Source organism: Equus caballus, chromosome X (assembly GCF_041296265.1).
Source record: "Equus caballus isolate H_3958 breed thoroughbred chromosome X, TB-T2T, whole genome shotgun sequence".
NCBI classification, from domain to species: Eukaryota; Metazoa; Chordata; class Mammalia; order Perissodactyla; family Equidae; genus Equus; species Equus caballus.
Genome location: NC_091715.1, coordinates 45,056,372 through 45,073,238, shown reverse-complemented (window position 1 = coordinate 45,073,238; position 16,867 = coordinate 45,056,372). Strand labels below are relative to the sequence as shown.

At 47.3% G+C, this 16,867-nt stretch overlaps 1 protein-coding gene and 1 non-coding gene across 11 annotated transcripts in view; both read right to left on the bottom strand.

Moving 5' to 3' along the window:
* Nucleotides 1–16,867, bottom strand: part of IQSEC2 (IQ motif and Sec7 domain ArfGEF 2) — a 78,126-nt gene that overhangs the window by 34,736 nt on the left and 26,523 nt on the right. For 2 of the 10 annotated variants that reach the window (XM_023634202.2, XM_070257060.1), the window contains exons 1-2: nt 6,256–6,400; nt 4,365–4,460 (exon numbers count right to left, since the gene is read on the bottom strand). The exons of 3 other annotated variants lie outside the window; for them this stretch is intronic. In XM_023634202.2, coding sequence (XP_023489970.1) covers nt 4,365–4,460; nt 6,256–6,281 — 122 coding nt within the window. In that variant the 5' untranslated portion in view covers nt 6,282–6,400. Of the gene's footprint in view, nt 1–4,364; nt 4,584–6,255; nt 6,401–16,867 lie in introns of those variants that run through there. 5 more of the 10 variants (XM_023634195.2, XM_023634201.2, XM_070257057.1 and 2 more) reach the window with 4 other exon arrangements.
* LOC111771665 (U4 spliceosomal RNA) lies at nt 16,274–16,419 on the bottom strand. Its single transcript, XR_002805593.1, has one exon. It is a non-coding gene; the product is annotated as a U4 spliceosomal RNA (small nuclear RNA).

The window sequence follows — 16,867 nt, the reverse complement described above, 5'->3', positions numbered from 1 at the left end:
CAGGGGTTAAATGGCTTGCCCAAAGTCATAGAGTTGGTAAGTGGCCAAACTTGGACTTGAACAAAGGTATTGACTCAACTACTGTTCCCCCATTGGGTCATCCTGCTCGGAAGAGCCAAAAAATGGGAAACACCATTTCTGGCGGGGTTAGGGAATGAAGGAAAGCTATTACTCCTTCAAGACTCAGTACACACAGCTCTCCCCGTAAGGGAAAGATGGGGTTAGGTGCACCTCCTCTGGCAGCCCTCTGAGGCTACTTCTGTCCCATCCTGAACCACACTATGCTGTCACTGTCTATGTGTCTCTCTCCCTTCTAGACAATTGAGCTCCCTAATGGTAGGACAGAAACAATTCACTCCCATATCCCATCAAGGTTCAGATTAAGGCCCTAACTGAGAGCAGGCAGGCCAAATGCTTGCTAAATGAATGAGGTTGGTATTTGAGCTAGTTATTAAAAGGAAAAGCAAGATCTGAACAGCTGGATACAGGTAAACAGTATAGAGGAGAGAAATGAGTGAATAAAAGCAAGGAAATGGAACCAAGGAAAAAGGCCAATAATTTTGAAATTATGACAGGATGTGTACAATATGTTTTCACAGTCATGAGGGTTTTCTTTTCCTTACAAGAGTGGGATCATACTAGAAGCCTTGTTCTGCAACTTGATTTTTTCATATAACTAAGTCTTGGAGATCTTTCCATGCCAGTATATAGATATTTTTCTTTTGATCTGTTACAGAGTAATCCATAGTATGGGTGGATCGTGAAGGAAAAGCTGTTCTCTACTGATGGACATGTAGGTAGGTTGTTTTAATTTTTTGCTATTACAAACGATGCTGCAATAAACATCTTTGCATATGTCTGGAAGTAGTTTTGAAAGATAGATTCCTAAAAGTTGAATTTCTGGACCAAAGAAATGCACGTTTTGTTTAAAATGTAGATAAAAGTTATTTCTGTTGCTTTAACATTTTTATAGACTGGCTAAAAACAAAGATTATTCCTACCCATATAATTCTGTCTTTATTTTGAGAAGCATACATCATGCAACCTTTTCATTATGAGTTGGTTGAGAATGTTATCCTACAACAGCATGTGATAAAGAGTTGCACAGTATGACTTATGTTTGCAGTTGGGACTAGAGTGTTTTAGAAAAGGCTTCTGGCTGGCCAAATTGGAGTCCATCTAGTAGTAAAACCTTACAGAAATCTAGCTCCAAGACATGGCTCTCAGCTTGGAAGTATATGCACATTTAAGATTCTGGTGGCAGCTAAAAAAATTTTTATGGCACCAATTTGCACTCTAATCAAGGAATATGAGAGGTTCTGTTTCCTCACAATCCTTTTAATCTTGTAAATTTGGGTACATTAAAATTGGTACTTTATTGTTGTTTTAGTTACATTTCTTTAGATATTAGTAAGCGTGAGCATCCTTTCTTATTCATTAGCTAATTGTCTATTTCTTCTCTGAATTGCCAAATCATGTTATTTCTCCATTTTAAATAGGTGTGCACCTTTTTCTGATTGATTTCCAAGAGATGATATAGATATAGGCAGAGATATTAATCTTTGCCTAATACCTCTGTAGCAAATACTTTCTCCCCGCTTGTTGTTTTTGTTTTAACTTTGTGTATAGTATCTTTCTCCACACAGAAGTTCTTAACTTTAATGTTGTTAAAACTATTGCCCTTTACTTCATGGCTTCTGGGTTTTTAAGTCATGCTCAGAAAGGCTTCTCCACCCTAATATTATAAAAATATTCTAGATTTTCCTCTAGCACTTCTACAGTTCTATTTTTTGTATTTGTTTTTGTATGAGGTTGGGGTTTAACTTTTTTCCCAAATGATAGTCAATAGTCCCATCCCATTTACTGACTTCCCACTAATTAGAAATGTGCTCTTTATCATAAATTAAATTCCCATTATGAATATATGTTTGTCTAAACTCTCTATTTTGTCTCATTTATGTAATCCTCTATTACTGTGGTGATATAATATTTGTAATTTCTGCAGCTTTGTAGTAAGTTTTTGTATCTAATAGAGCAAATCTCTCTTCATTGTTTTTTTTTCAAAATTTTTAGTAATTCATGGGCATTTACTCTACCAAATGAACTTTAAAATCCAATTGCCCAACTCCAAAAGAAAATACCACTGAAATTTTAATGAGAAATGCATTGAACCCTTTGACCAAATTGGGGAAAAAAAGTCATTTTTACCATATTGAATCTTCCCATCCAGGAATAGGATACTACTCCTGATTTGTTCAAGTCTTATTACAGCCTTCGATGAAATTTTATAATTTTCTACAGAGAAGTATTTTACATTTCTTATAAATTCCTAGGAATTTTATCTTTTTTTTTTTTTGCTATTGTGCATGGAATCTTTTTCTATTACATGTTATAATTAGTTATTGCTGGTATTCAGAGAAGCTAATGGTTTAGATGTATATTTATCTTGTATCTACCCATCTCATTGAATTTTCTTATTAGTTCTAATAATTTTTCCTTTTATTCTCTTTGGTTATCTAAGTCGACAACCATATCATCTTCAAATAATGCTAATTCTGACCTTTTCTTTCTAATACTTATACCACTCATTCCTTTTGTCAATCCCATTGGTTAAAACTTCCAGAAAAACATGGGTTAGTGACAGTGATAGCAGTCTTCCTTATTTTGTTCCTGAATTTAACAGAAATTTATCTAGTACTTCATTGTTACATTTGATGAAATTCTTTACCTGATAAAAATTCTTTACCAAATTAAGGAAGTTTTCATTGATTCCTAGCTTACTGTACTAGTTATCTATTGCTGCATAACAAATTACCCCAATATAGCAAGAGATAACTAAGACACTAAGAGTTTTTAAATCAAGAATGGATGTGTAATTTTATCAGATTAATTTTTCAGTACTTATAGAGATACTTATATGATCTTTTCTCTTTAATCTATTAATATAATCAATTATAATAACAGTTTTCCTAATGTTGAACAATCCCTACATTCCTAGGACAAACCTTCATTTGTCACAATACATTCTTCTTTTCATACACTGATGGGTTCACTTTGATAATCTTTCATTTAAAATATTTGTTACTCTGTCAATATATGAGATTTAGCTATAGTTTTTGTTTTTTTGTCTAAACCTGTCCAGTTATACTAGCCTTCTGGAATGAACTGGGAAGCTGTCCACCTTTTCCTATTATCTGATCTTTCAAGATTCGACAGAACTTCCATCATACCACAACTTCCATTTATACCAACTGGGCCTGATATCATTTCTGAGGAAAAAACTTGACCATCTTTTAACTTTCTTCTATACTGTTCTATTCTATTCAGGCTTTCTGCCACTCTTTATGTCATTTTGGTAATTTATATTTTCCGTGATAACCACCCATTTCATCTAAATTTTTACATTTATTGGTATAAAATTATACAAACCATTTTCTTATGACTTTTTTCATCTCCTCAAAATCTGTGGTTAAATCCTCTTTGTCATACCTTATTTATGTTTTATTGCCTTTTTCTCAGTCACATCTGCCAGAAGATGGTCTGTGTAGTTTACTGGTCTTTTCAAAAACCACCTCTTAGTTTATCAAATCTTTTGTTTTCTATATCATTAATTTCTGATTTTATCTATAGTACTTACTTTATTCTGCTTTCTTTTGGTTGTACTTTTTCTAGATTCTTGAGAAGAATAATTAGTTTATTTAATTTAAACTGTCTCGTTCTCTAATAAAAGCTCAAGAACACAAATTTTCTTCTGGGAACCTCCATGGTCATATCCCCTAGGTTTTCATATATAGCATTCTCATTGACATTTATTCTAAATAGTCTATACATTCCATCCTTATTTCCTCTTTAACACAAGTATTTTTAAACTTTCAAATGGGCCTAGCCTTTTTGCTGTTGCTATTAATATGTCATTTTATTACATTATAATTAGAAAATATAAAATGTGTTTTCCAATTAACTTGGAAACAATGTTGTTCTTCAAAGTGTGGGCAGATTATTCCTTCTGCCTAAACACGCTTCCCCTTCCTATCCAACTGGCAAACTCTTACTCATTTTTCAAAACAGCTCAAATGTTACATATTCTAGGACCAACTACTCCTGCTTTTGGGAGCAGGTATCCAGCGAAGGATTTTTTTAAGGAAGCACAAACTACAAACAGATTTTGAATGTCCTCTTTGGTCTCCTGACCTGTCCCCCAGTCACTCTCCTCACACGCTCAGACACCCATGCCACAATCACACAATCACCCAGGGGTGGGGGGCAGGGGGGGCTAGAGGGCAATAGGGGAAGGGCTGGCAATGATATTGCATATTTGTCTTGGTGGGGTGAGGGATTGAGGGAAGGACAGGTCTAGCTCTTACCTGCTCTCTGCCAGCCTGCCTGAGGGGGTAAGCTTCATGGAGTCAAGGACCTGAGTAGGACAGCAATACTGGTGTAGAGTATGAGACGCTGTGGACCTGAGAGACAGTGAGAGACAGAGAGAGAAAGAGAGACAGAGAGAGACAGGGAGGGAGGAGAGAGGAAGGGTGGGGAATGGGTACAAGGAGGTGAGAGTAAGTTGGGGAGGGGAAAAGGGAAGACTGGGAGGAATGGGTGGTAGAGGATAGGGAATGGAAGAGGCGGTGGGAGGCAAGGAAGGAGGGAGGAGAGGGAGGGCAGGAAGAGAGGGAGGAAGGGAGGGAGGGAAGGAAGGAAAAAAGGAAGGAAGGAAGGAAGAAAAAAAGAAAAAAACCACAAAGTCAAGAAAGAGAGGACGGCACTCGAACCACAAACAGAACACAACGACAACAGGGGGCGGCAGAGACGAAAGAGCCAGGCTGGGCCTCCTGTGCTCCAGGTGACTCCGTGGGGACCTCAGCCACGGAGACACTGGGACACCACAGCAGGGAAGGGGGAAGGGAGCCCTCCTCACACCAGACGCCACACGGGTAGGAAAGAGGGGAGAGGGAAGGAGGGATGAAAGAGAAAGGGAAAAGATGTGTGGGGGGGCTCCCCCTTATAGAAGACCCCTCACAAGTAGGGAGGGAAGGATGAAGAGAGGAGAGGCTCTGGGTCCAAAGAGGGAAAAGAACCCAGACCAGGCGGGTGGAGGAAACACTGTAGGAGGAAAGGGAGAAAAACAGAGAGAAACCGAAAGAGACAAGGAAAGGGTAAGACAGAAAAGCAGAAAGACAGAGAAAGAGGAAGACAGAGAAAGGGTGAGACAAAAGACACAGAGAGAAGACAGGGAGAGGCAGAGAGTGCCAGAGCAAAGGAGAGGAGAGGCGAGGGCGGAGGAGAGCTGACAAGGTCTCAGTGGTCTTGGTGACAGGATAGGACTGGGGGCTGAGTGGGTGGGTGGGGCCTCTGATTCCAAGGCCAGTGTTGCGCCCCCCCCCCCCCAGCATGGTGCAGGGCCCCTGCACTCCACTCCCCAGTGCTCTGCCCCTACCCCTAGTGCCGGGTCCAAAGGCCCCTCTGCCTCCTGCTTCTCGTGATTAAAGTCCAGAGAATGGGGAGGGGGAGGAGGGACAGCAGGGTAGTGAGGCTGAGGGCCCGGTCCCAGCCTTACCCAGCACAGGGCAGATGCTGGAAGTGGAGCTGGCCCTTCCAAGTCAGCTAGGCCCTGTCCCCCACAAGCCCCTGAAAGCAGGTCACAGTCAGGGCCTGGCCATTCAAGAGACTGAGTAAAGGCCAGGAGATGTGCCTGCAGGCCAGGCCAGATGCCCACTATCTCACTTGTTGCAAATTCGAGGATGCCCAAATCTTAGAACCTTACAGAGAATCTTGGAATCTGAGACTCTTCTCATCAGAGACTCTGGAATAATCCTCAACATCATAACAATTGTTTCTCAAGTGCCATCTATGTCCCAGTCACCAGCCCAAGTCCTTGACTCTTATCTCACTAAACCTGAGACTCAGAGACCCTTAGGCTGCTGGAATGTTGGTATCAGAGAATCTCAGCGGCTATGGGGAGCCCTGCAGTGCTGGGCCAGGCTAGCACACCAGGGCAGCCACCAATCACACCCCTCACAGGCCACGGACTGTGCTGCTCAGGGCTCTAGGGTCCTTACAGTGCTGGGCACCCAGATACCCACAGGCTCACTCACTCGAGCTGGGTCCCTCCCCTAAGCCAAAGGCCTCCAAGAGTCCAAGAGGGGAGCCAGGAACCAGGAAGCCAGGAGGCTGCTGAATCAGCAGCCCAGGGACCTAGTCCAGGCCTGAGCAGGGAGGGAAGGGGTCAGGCTGCAGGGTGGGGAGCCAGGTTCCTACCTGCTACTCTTCCCAGGGGGCTCCATGGATTTCGACCTGTCCTGAGGGCAGGCCCCCTGGCCCGGGCGGTGCCTCCACCGTGTCACTACCCCCTCCTCCCCAGCCCTTCCCTAGAAGGAGGAACCAAGGAGGCGGGGCCAGGCCAGCTGGGCTGTAGGCCAGACTGCAACTGGAAACTTTGCTCCTTCCCCTGCTCCCCCAGGAGGGCTGGGAACTCCTTGTAAGAGGAAGCAGCTTTGAGAGCTCCCACTGACTCCTCTGGGCCAAACCCCAGGCTGGGCTCCCTATGGGCACCTCCACTGGAATCTCCCCAAGCACCCTGTCAAGTATGTGTCACTAGCCCTATTCTCCTGAAGAGAAAATTGAGATGGAGAGACATTAAGTAACTCAGCACAGGTAATACAGCTAGTAAGCGGCAGAACCCTAAGATCAGAACCTGGTTTGGCCATTCCCAAATTGGGAATCTGTCCCCTTGGCCATAGTGCTGCCTCACGAACACAGAAACGTTCCATAGAAGCTTTTCACGTTCTCATCTTCTGTACAGTGAAAGAGACTCTGTTTGGTTGCTATGTTGGGGTGCTCCAGATCAAGTAAAATTCAAATCACCCACTTTGGGAAATCAAGATGAGGCCCTGGCCAATATTCTTGATCATTACAATAAGCTCTTACTCTCTTCTGTGTTATTTTCTGGACTTGCTAAAGAAATGCTCCCTAAAGAGAAAAGCAAAAATCAGATGAAATGCTATTCACAATCAAGAGGCTGTTCTTCCAAGGAAATTATCCCACCTGGTTTTACAGATGGGTAAATCAAGGTCTGGAGACAAGAAGAGTCTTCCTAAAGTTTATACAGCCAGTCAGACTAGAATCCAGGTGCCCCGACTCCCTACCTACCTATCACAGTTCTCTCTCTCTCCCCTCCATAAGGGCGGGGCTGGAGAAAGGAGAGAATTTTGAGGCTTCAAAGGCTACAGGGTTCCTGAAGAGTACCACAGATGCAGCGCAGAGCACTCTTGTCCTTTCACGGCCCCAGAGTCCAGGTCCCTGGCTGTTCTGAGCAGAAGGCGGCCCTGGGAGGGGCCAAGGGGCCAGTGATCTAGAAGGAATAGGAGCTGACAGGCAACAGGCTAGCCTTCCTGCCTTCCTGCCTCCCTGCCGGGGCAGCTAGTTCCTCTCAAGAAAGCCAAAGTGGCAAAGAGAGAGAGGCTCTCTGGACCATGGCAAAGTTAGCATCTGTGGGCCCTTAGTGGCCTCCTCTCCCTCTGCCCACCCCCAAAAGCCCCTTGATCCTCAGGACTCTGGCCTCAGCCCCTGCTTTTTTCTCTCCCCTTCAGCAACTCTTCTAGCTCCTGTGGCAGCTGCACCTCATGCCCATTTGCAGTTATTGCCCTAAGAGCTGCACCTCTGGCCCAAATCTTCCTCTTGGCCTGGCAGGAGTTGAGAGACAGAAATTCTAGTCCTGGCCCTAAGGCTGATGCTGTGTGACCTTGGACAAGGGCCTTCCCCTCTCTGGTGAGGCAAAGAGCCTACACTTTGGTGCTGGGTAGAGCTGAGTACAAGTTCCAGCTCTACCACTTTTTACCTGGGTAACCCCTCCGAAGCCTAGTTTATTTCTCTATAAAAGACCAGTGGCAATTTCTACCTCACAGGTTCTCATGAGGAGTCAGTGAGACGAATGTGCACATGAGGAAGAGTCTCAGCTTAAGCCTGAGAGAGTCTGACCCTTCTCCCAGGGAGGCAGAGGAGACCCATGGGAAGGCTGTTCGTTTCAAAGATGTGAAGATTTCTAGGAAAATATCTCTTAATCTGGGCCACTCTCGGCATTCAGATATATCTGAGCATGTTGGGTAGACTCATGTGATGACCTACTAGTGGCTGAAAGAAAGAAGGAACTAAGGGTGAGGGGCTTGACCCAGCCACAGAGCACTGGTGGAGCCTTCATTCACTTATTCAACAGATCCTGTAGACTGCGCACTGGGCTGGGGCCGGATAACAGTGGTGACTAAGGGCAGTCAACATCCTGATCTCATGGAACTTATATCCAAGTGTGAGAAGATAGACATTCAACAACTAATGGAATTAAGCTGGGCAGAAAGTGGAGGTAGCAGGGGGAGAGTGTTCCAGGCAGAGGAAACAGCTTGGGCAAAGGACCTGAGGTGGTATTTCCAGGAACTGCGAAGAGGCCAACATGGCTGAGTGGAAAAAGCAAAGGGGAGAGGGGCAAGACTGGAGATGTAGGCAGGGGCCTGACCATGCAAAGCCTTGGAGGCCACGGTAAAGTTTCGGCATTTATACTAAGAGCAATGTGGCAGCAATCTGTGGTTCGTGGATAGGCATGGGGCGGGGGGGGGGGGGGGGGGGTGTCTCTGAAGCCCCTCAAGTTGTATGAAAAATTAATGAGAAAGCACAAGTTTCTTGGGAGAGCATAGCTTTCATCAGATCCTCAGATGGGTTTGTGTTCCCAAAAGGGCAGAGAAGCTCCTCATATGGTTCCATTCATTAAGTGCCTACTAGGAGCTAGTAGCAGGCATCCTAGAACTTTCTGTGAGCTAGCCCCTACCCTCCACCTCCAGCTAGTCTCAGCCTTCCCCTCAACTTCAACCTGTGCTCCACCCAGACAGAAGTGCTTACAATTCTCTGTCACACTTTGCTGTCCACGCCTCATCTTTGCTTGTGCTGTCCCCCTGCTCAAAAGACCCTTTCCCACCACCCCACTCCATCACCTCCCCACTTCACTAGCTCCCCCTTGTTCTTCACAAGTCAGCTCAGAGGTTGTGCCCTCTGGAAACCTGCCCTAAGTCCTACCCTGTGTCCTTCCTACCCTGCGTTTCTCTCAGCACTGTCTGTTCACATGCTGTTGCCCCTTCTGGGCCGAGAGCTCTGTGGGGACAGGGGGTCGTGTCTTATTCATCCCAGTGTCCCCAGCATCCAGCAAAGGGCACCTAGTCACACAGGTCAGCAAGTGTTGCAGGGAGACAGACAATCCACACTGAGGTGGAGGCTGCAAGATGGGCTGGTGGACACTAGAGGGCACTGCGGTCAGTGGAATCCTGGCCTGACACTAGCCAGGCTGACCCAGGCTGGGCGAGGAACCAGGCATGCATGGAAGCATGAAAATTCTGCTCCTGGGTCCTGCAGCTCCTCAGCTCTGAGCCTAATTGACCAGGGTCTCCATCCCAGCCTCCCAATTTACCTTCTACCTCCTTTCCAGACCATTTTTCACGACAGCCCTATCCCACTGCAGATACAGCTTTAGTTCTCCCCAAACACAGGTGCCAAACACTCCTCCCACAGCCCTGGCAGACCTTTTTTGCTCTGTCTGCAACACTTCCCACTTCTCCTCACTCCTCCTCACCCCTCACCTGGCTAACTTCTACTCCTCCTCCAAGTCTCAGCTTAGACATCAGCTTGGAGAAGCCCCCCTGACCCTCAGGTAGACTTCCGGGGTGGTCCCACAACACGCTACACTTCCCCTGTAATTGTCTGTAATTTGTTTCCTCATCTGGTTCCCAGCCAGACGTGAATTTCCTCAGAGCAGGACTCTATTATTCATCATTGTATCAACTGCATTTAATTCTGCACACTGCCTGGCACATTGTAGGTACAGAATAAATTAGCTTTGAGTGAATGAATGAATGAATAAATGGATGGATGGATGACCTTGGGCAAGTCACTTTATCTCCCTAGGTTTCCGTTTCCCCATCTGTAAAGTGGGTACAGTCACCCCTACTTGGCAGGGTCGCCAGGAGGATTAAAGATAATGTGTGTCGAGTGCTTCCTAACAATTCCTGACACACAGCATTTTTTGAATCACATCAATTAATAATATTTGGAAGAGCGAAAAAGGGGAGGGAAGGAGTTGAAGAAGACTCTGCCCTGAGCCTGGATGACCTCTCCCACTCAGATTTATCATTTGTATACAGAAGACGGCTTTAACAATAACAAGAAAACTATCCTTTTTATTAAAAATAACAACAGCACCTGCTATGTGCCAGGCTAGAAACAGGAGGCTCCCAAGGAGGTGGTGGGCAGCCTCTAGTCTCAGCCAGAGGATGTAAGGCCAGGGCCGAGGTCAGAGCCGTGCACATTGCCCCTGCATCTGGAGAACAGTCATTACAGGCACAGCTGCTTCCAAACTCTTTACTCATAGGTGAAAACTTGTCTGAGGGGTCGTTAATTCCCTCTGTAATTAATGTAAAAACTGCAGGGTTTATATTAAGGGAAAAGTAAGCTCAAGCGTCAAGCTGATAATATTGATAATATGTGCTTGTAATTACATACTGCAGATAACCATAAATTCAGTCACTGCACTAATAAAATGTAAAAATTCCTGAAGCAACCAAGAAGTTGGTAGCAGCTGTACCATGAGTAGCATTACACCAGTTGTTCCGAGGCTATGAAAATCACCACACACTGGTAGCAATGGTAATATGCACTGGGCACCTAAAAGCTATTTTGGCATAAAATAAGGGGAAATTTTTACATAAAACAGGGCATTTTGATGTAAGAGCACAGAACTTGAAAGCATAGTGAGAAAAGGTCACTTTGCATTGGAGTAGGAAGCAAAACCTTGATGGAGGGGCAATCTTACAATCATGGGTGTCTGAGCAGACTGCTCCCCAGGCTCTGACCTCACTGTGGTCACTGCAGAAGAAACACCAAGTCCCAAGCATCTGACCTCTCTACCCTCACCCACTTCTAAGAGAACTGACCCCCACCTACAGCCCCTTGCCGCCTTGTGTTACCATAGGCTGGAGAGAAACACTGTCATATGGGGGTGGACCCTGAAGCTGGAAGGTAGCTTCCAGGTTGGCAGCCACGTCAGGCTACGTGAACGTAGAGGAAGCCAGTCCAGAGAGAGGAGTCAGTGACAAAGAGATGACAAGGACTAAGCAAGCTATGAGAGAAGGAGGGAGACAGACATGGGCCCGGGTGATGCAGAGAGAGAGAGGAAGAGAGCAATCTTGGTCCTTGACTTCTTGGTCCCTCTTCCAGTTGGCATGAGAGCTAGCTACACTTCATTTACTGTTCTACAATTCTGTGAGACATAGCCTCACAATAGTTCCCTGCCCCCCAACCCTTTATTCTTGAGCAAGTTTGAGTGGATTTCTGTTCCCTGCAACAAAATGTACCCAGACTAAGACAAGGGAAAATTGGGGATATAAGTGCAGGGCTTGCATAAGCAAAAACACATAAAGAACACTTGTAGGGAGGGGTGGATGCAATTATAAAACATTTATGTTTTTTCACCCAAATGCTCCCTCATTTCCCGACACTTGCTACCACAGACACACGCTTATAGCCACACACTCACACACACTGACATTCCGTGGCACACAGAAACAAATGCAGCAAAAACCAGCTTTGTTTCTATGCAGACACCCTGACATGCGTGGACATGTCAGCACACAGCGCTACCCCTGTGCTCTTCACACCCGCACAGACACAGAGCCAGCCAGCATGCAGGAGCGCACCCACACGCACGAACACAGTGGCATTGCCCAAAAGGCTTGGGGCAGGAGTGAAGGCTTCACTGGGCTCGGCGCACCCTCCCTCCCCTGCTGCCAAGTGACTCATTCCCAGGGCTGCTAATTAAAGCCAGGACAGAGGGGACAGAGGCGAGGGGAGGGGAAGTGCAAGGGGAGAGAAGGCAAGTTTATTTTGGTGCCAACCAGGCATGCAGCCAGCTTAAGGGTCACCCACTTTGTGGGGCCAGGCTGGGCAGGGGTAGAGGAATGCAAATGCGAAGGAGAGGACCCTCTTAGCCCTTCTTGCCCCTCGTGAGCTTCCTGGAAAGGTATCTCCTTTGGGAAAATTACCCAACTCCACCTGCCTCCCTCTTCCTCCATCCCACTGTTAGATTCCAGCTCTACCCCCTCTAGACTCTTGTCCTTACAACCGGCTTCTCCTCATTAGCACACTCCCATTTGGGCTTGCCAGAGCTAGCTCATCTGTATCTGTACCTCACTTCCATCCCCCCTCCATGCATCACCCACCACAGGCCCAGTACACAGGGAATGCTCTGTATGTACTCCCGGAATACAACTGGGTTAACCCCAGGATAGCATGGTGACCACAACTCTAATGGTCTGGATTCCTATGCTGGTTCTACCATGGGGTAAATCATTTTAGCTCTCTAAGCCTTAGTTTCCTCATCTGTAAAATGACAAGACTATAGGATTATCGTGAGGATTAAATGAGAGAACACAGGTAAAGTGCCCAGCATGGTGCCTGGCATATAACAGCTTTAGCTATTACCCAGTAAGTGTTGCTGCTGCTGCTAACTAACACCCTGCCTCAGGCCTAGGGTAGCAGCAATTATCCAGAGCCAAGTTCCAAGCCTGGCCCCACCACGTATTACCTGGGGACCTCAGACAGGTCCCATAAGCTCTCAGAGTATTGTCTCATATGTAAAATGGAGATTCGCAACATGACCCCATAGATTTACTGTGAAGATTTGAGGATGTCAAGTGTGCTGTGTGGAGCTCAGCTCTTAGAAGCAGCTAGATAAATCGTAGCACTGATTACTAAGGATAGCAGGAAGCGCTCAGACCCTTGGGCCAAAGAAGCCCAGGAGAGAGGAGGCAGTCAAGGTGGATTAAGGCAGCCAGGGAAGGCTTCCCAGAGTGGGTAAGGCTGAAGTTGGACCCCTCAAAGCCAGAGAGCATTCAGCAGGCCATGAGCAATGAGCTTCTAGGCAAAGGAAGTGTGGCAACAGAGAGCTGCGCAGGGTGGGCAATCAAGCTGTGCTGAACAGGAGGCAGCATGGGAGGGAAGAGCTGGATGTAGCTGGGGCAGCTCTGGGGACTGGTGGTGTCTTGGACATGTGGATGGGGGAACTACAGAAGGTCCATGAAGTCTCAGCCACCCCAGATTGCCAGGAGGTCAAAACAACGAAGAATCTTAGAGATTATCTAATCCAAACTCCCGTTGGACAGATGGGGGCACTGAGGCCCAGAGTGGGAGGCCTCCTCTGGGAACAGAGCCAGCAGTGGCTCCTCCTCCCACTTCTCCTCCTGACTGCAGTGGCAGCTGCTCCCGTTGCCACGGAGACGTCCCTGGCTCCCCCACCCCCTCCTTCCTTCCCTAGCAACAGGCCACCTCCTCTGGCTCTCCTCTTTGCGTGCCTAGCAACCCCAGCCTGGTCCCTAGGGCCCCTGTGTTCCAGCCTGACCTCACTTCAGCTGCAGCATTTCCAGGCCTGGGCTCCCTCTGCTTCTGGTGGCAGAGTTATTGGCCCCCACTGCCCCTCTCTGTTTTTAAGTTCCACACTTCACATTTCTCAAGCTTGCCGATCCAGTATATGACAATGGAGTGGGTTAGGGGAGGGCGCAAGGCACTATACAATGTAATGAGCCACTATTTTATGCTGAGCACTGCTTTACTTCAAGTTCTCTCATCAACCCAGAGAAGTCAGAATTATTGTCCCCATTTTACCAATGAGGAAACTAAGGATCAGAGAAGTTAAGTGATTTCACAAAGAGCACACACAGCTAGGAAGTAAGCTCTGCCGACAGCTAGCTTTGTGACCTTGAGCCATCACCAGTCCCTCTCTGGACCTTGGTTTAAGGTGCCTGTAGGTTGACAACTTCTCACAAATCTACAGGAAGTCCAGGCACCTTCCTCTGCCCACAGCCCTCCTGCACCACCAGTTGTTCAGCTCTAATTAGACTCCACACTTCCTCTGGCACCCCATCCTTAGAAGCCCTCAGGCCGGAGCCCTGCCACAGGTGGTTTTCAATCCAGCAACCCCACTCACTCCTTGCTGTTCTGCTTCCACAACAGCCAAGGCCTAGCCCCTCTCCTTGGTGTTCCTTCTATGCTCCTAACCTTCCCCCTCCACACACTCCCAATGTTTATTAGATGAGGACACTGGGGCTCCAAGGGGCAAACAGATTTGTCCAAAGTCACGTAACTAGAAAGGAACCTAGCCATAGACGGAGCCCTGTGCCTGGATCCAGTTGCCGCCCTTTCTATGCTGCAGAGCCCAGCCTCTCTCCTCCAACCTTCCCCAGCTCCCACTGACGACAGAAGGCATGTGTGACCCAGCCCCAACCAGCATTCTGAACTTTAACATTTGCTTCTTTCCTGCCCAGATCGTTTTAGCCCAACCGACTACCCCCATCTCTAGTTCCACCGCACTTCCGATGCATGCTGGTTCCATTTCCAGGGCTGCCCTCCTTATGCAAAGTGTGCATGTTAGTCCTCCACAGCCCAGCTCAGGAAGCTATCCCTGACCCCTAACTGAAGTAAGCTCAAGAATTTACATGCAGGTCCTGAGAGCATCATCAGACGGCCCCACCTGGCCCTGGTTCCAAGATAAACGGTCTTCCCACCACGTTTGCAAGATCTTGCCCCACAAGGGCTGTGTTTTAGGCCCCTCCACAGCCCAAGTTTGATCCTTGTTCTCCAGTTGCCAAGTTCTCAAGGCCTCTGTAGCCTCCTTGACTGTGGGCCCAGGATAGATGTCGGGAAGCATGTCTTAGTTAAACAAACGCTGGTTTTGGAACCAGACAGCCCAGGGTATGAGTCAGAGTGATGCCACCCTGCCCCACTGCTCTTCTTTCCTTGGGCAAGGCATTGACCCTCTGGGGAAGTTCATTTTCCTCATCTATAAATTAGGGATCCTAATCCATGTCTAAAAGGGTGGTTGTGAGCATCAAATAAGATCATGTTCAGAGTTCTTAGTATGTAAGGAGCAAATGATAACTGTTATTATTACTAATATTAGGATGAGGATGATTATTATCTGCAAGACTGTCAAGAGCTCCCACAGGGATGGCATGGGCAGAGCTCTTAGCTTGATGCCAGGCAGACCTAGGTTTGAATCCCAGCTCAGCCATATATTAGTCGTGTGGCTGTAGGCAAAACCCATAACCAGGCCGAGCTTCAGTTTCCTCAACTGTAAAGCAATGATGATAAGGTCGGCCCAGGTTCCACCTACAGCGTCAGTGAGAGGATCACGCCAAAGAATTTCCCTGACAACTTCTGTAAGTTGTAAAGGCCCAATATATGTCACCATATGACTTGTGATTATGATAATTATTAAATACCCTGAACTATAGGTCGCAAGAACTCCCCTGCTGGCAGGAGCTGCGAGGTAGAGATGCCTTCAATTGGGTTCCTCGACAAGTAGCAAGCATAGCAACAAGGACGCCTGGGGTCCTGTGCTCAGAGTCAGCCCAAGTTGCCTTTCTCCAAACCCACAGTGGGACAGTAGGATCCACATCATTTGCTAGACTCGTGCCTTCCTAAATGCTTGGACAGGCTGTGTCCATGCCGTACTCCTTGGCTGCATGCTGGGACTAAATGTGTCTCATCATATACCCCTTGCCTAGACACTGGGCCTGACTGCATCCATCACATTCTTCCTGCTTTTCTGCTGGCCAAGTGAGCTCCCATCCCACAGCCTCTACTTTGGCCCTAGGCATGAGTGTGCTCATTCCATACCCCCTGCCTGGGATGCTAGGACATGGTGTGTCTCATTACACACCTCCGTCTGTATGCTGGGATCCTCTGCCCCCCCTCTCCCATATCCACTGCCTGCATGCCAGGACCTGGGCTGCTGCATATGGTTGGGCAAGCTGTGCCTTGCACAAGAGTTCATAGCCAAGAGGGCATGAGTTGGAGCTGAAATCCAACCTGTGCTCTCCGCTCACCGAGCTGGGAACCCTGGTAAAGGGCTGCAGTATATCAATGGAAAGGGAACGTTCCTCCAATCCACTGATCCATTCAGTGGATTCTACTCTTCACAAACGTCCTGTATATGCTAGTCCAGCGTACCCATCCTATGCTTCTGCTGCCTGGACCCATGTCATCTCAGAGGCCCACCCCATCGCCCCTGACCTGGGTGCTAGGAGTGACTGGGCCCTACCCTCAGTCCCCCATCATTCTCAGAGAGTCCCTATACTTGACATTCGTGCTTCACAAAGCTTCTGATAGGTTAAGGCCTAGGAAATGCACAAATAGCCCTTGTCTCTACCCTAGTTTTACTCCCGCCTCCTCAAGTGGCAGATTGATCACACCTTAAAATCTTACTAAAGCTTGTAAACCTTTTTTATCAAGCATGCAAAAAAAATGTGCAGTTATCATAATGTATATTTCTATTAGCAATAATCGCGCCTCAGATAAACCTCATTGGCTACGATACTGCCATTGCACAAAGCTCATAATGTATATTTCTAATGTGTAGAATGTGTCACATCAAAAGTCTATCCAAATCCCACTACTCAGGGCTAGTGCAGTTCAGGGTAGAGCGCAAACGCCAGACCAGGGAAGCACCACTTCTATTGTGCTCCCTTCTCCTAGGAGGAGAAGATGTCAAGTTCAGGGCTGACCTCTCTGTAGGTTGGCTTTCTCATCTGGGCAGCTCCCATGAGCCCCTCCAGGGTTCAGCCCAGGCCCTGAATCATTTAGGGTCAGAAGAACTGAGGAGCAGTTTTCAACTCCCTCCCCATGCCCGTCACATTCACCCCAGCCCTCCAGCCCACTCCATACCCACCCCTAATACCAACAGGACAAAACCCCTGGAGTTGGCCCCCACCCCTGCCCTTGGATCCCGAAGTAACAAAATGGAGACCCCTAGCCCAGTCCCTGCTCCATCTCCCAACAACAA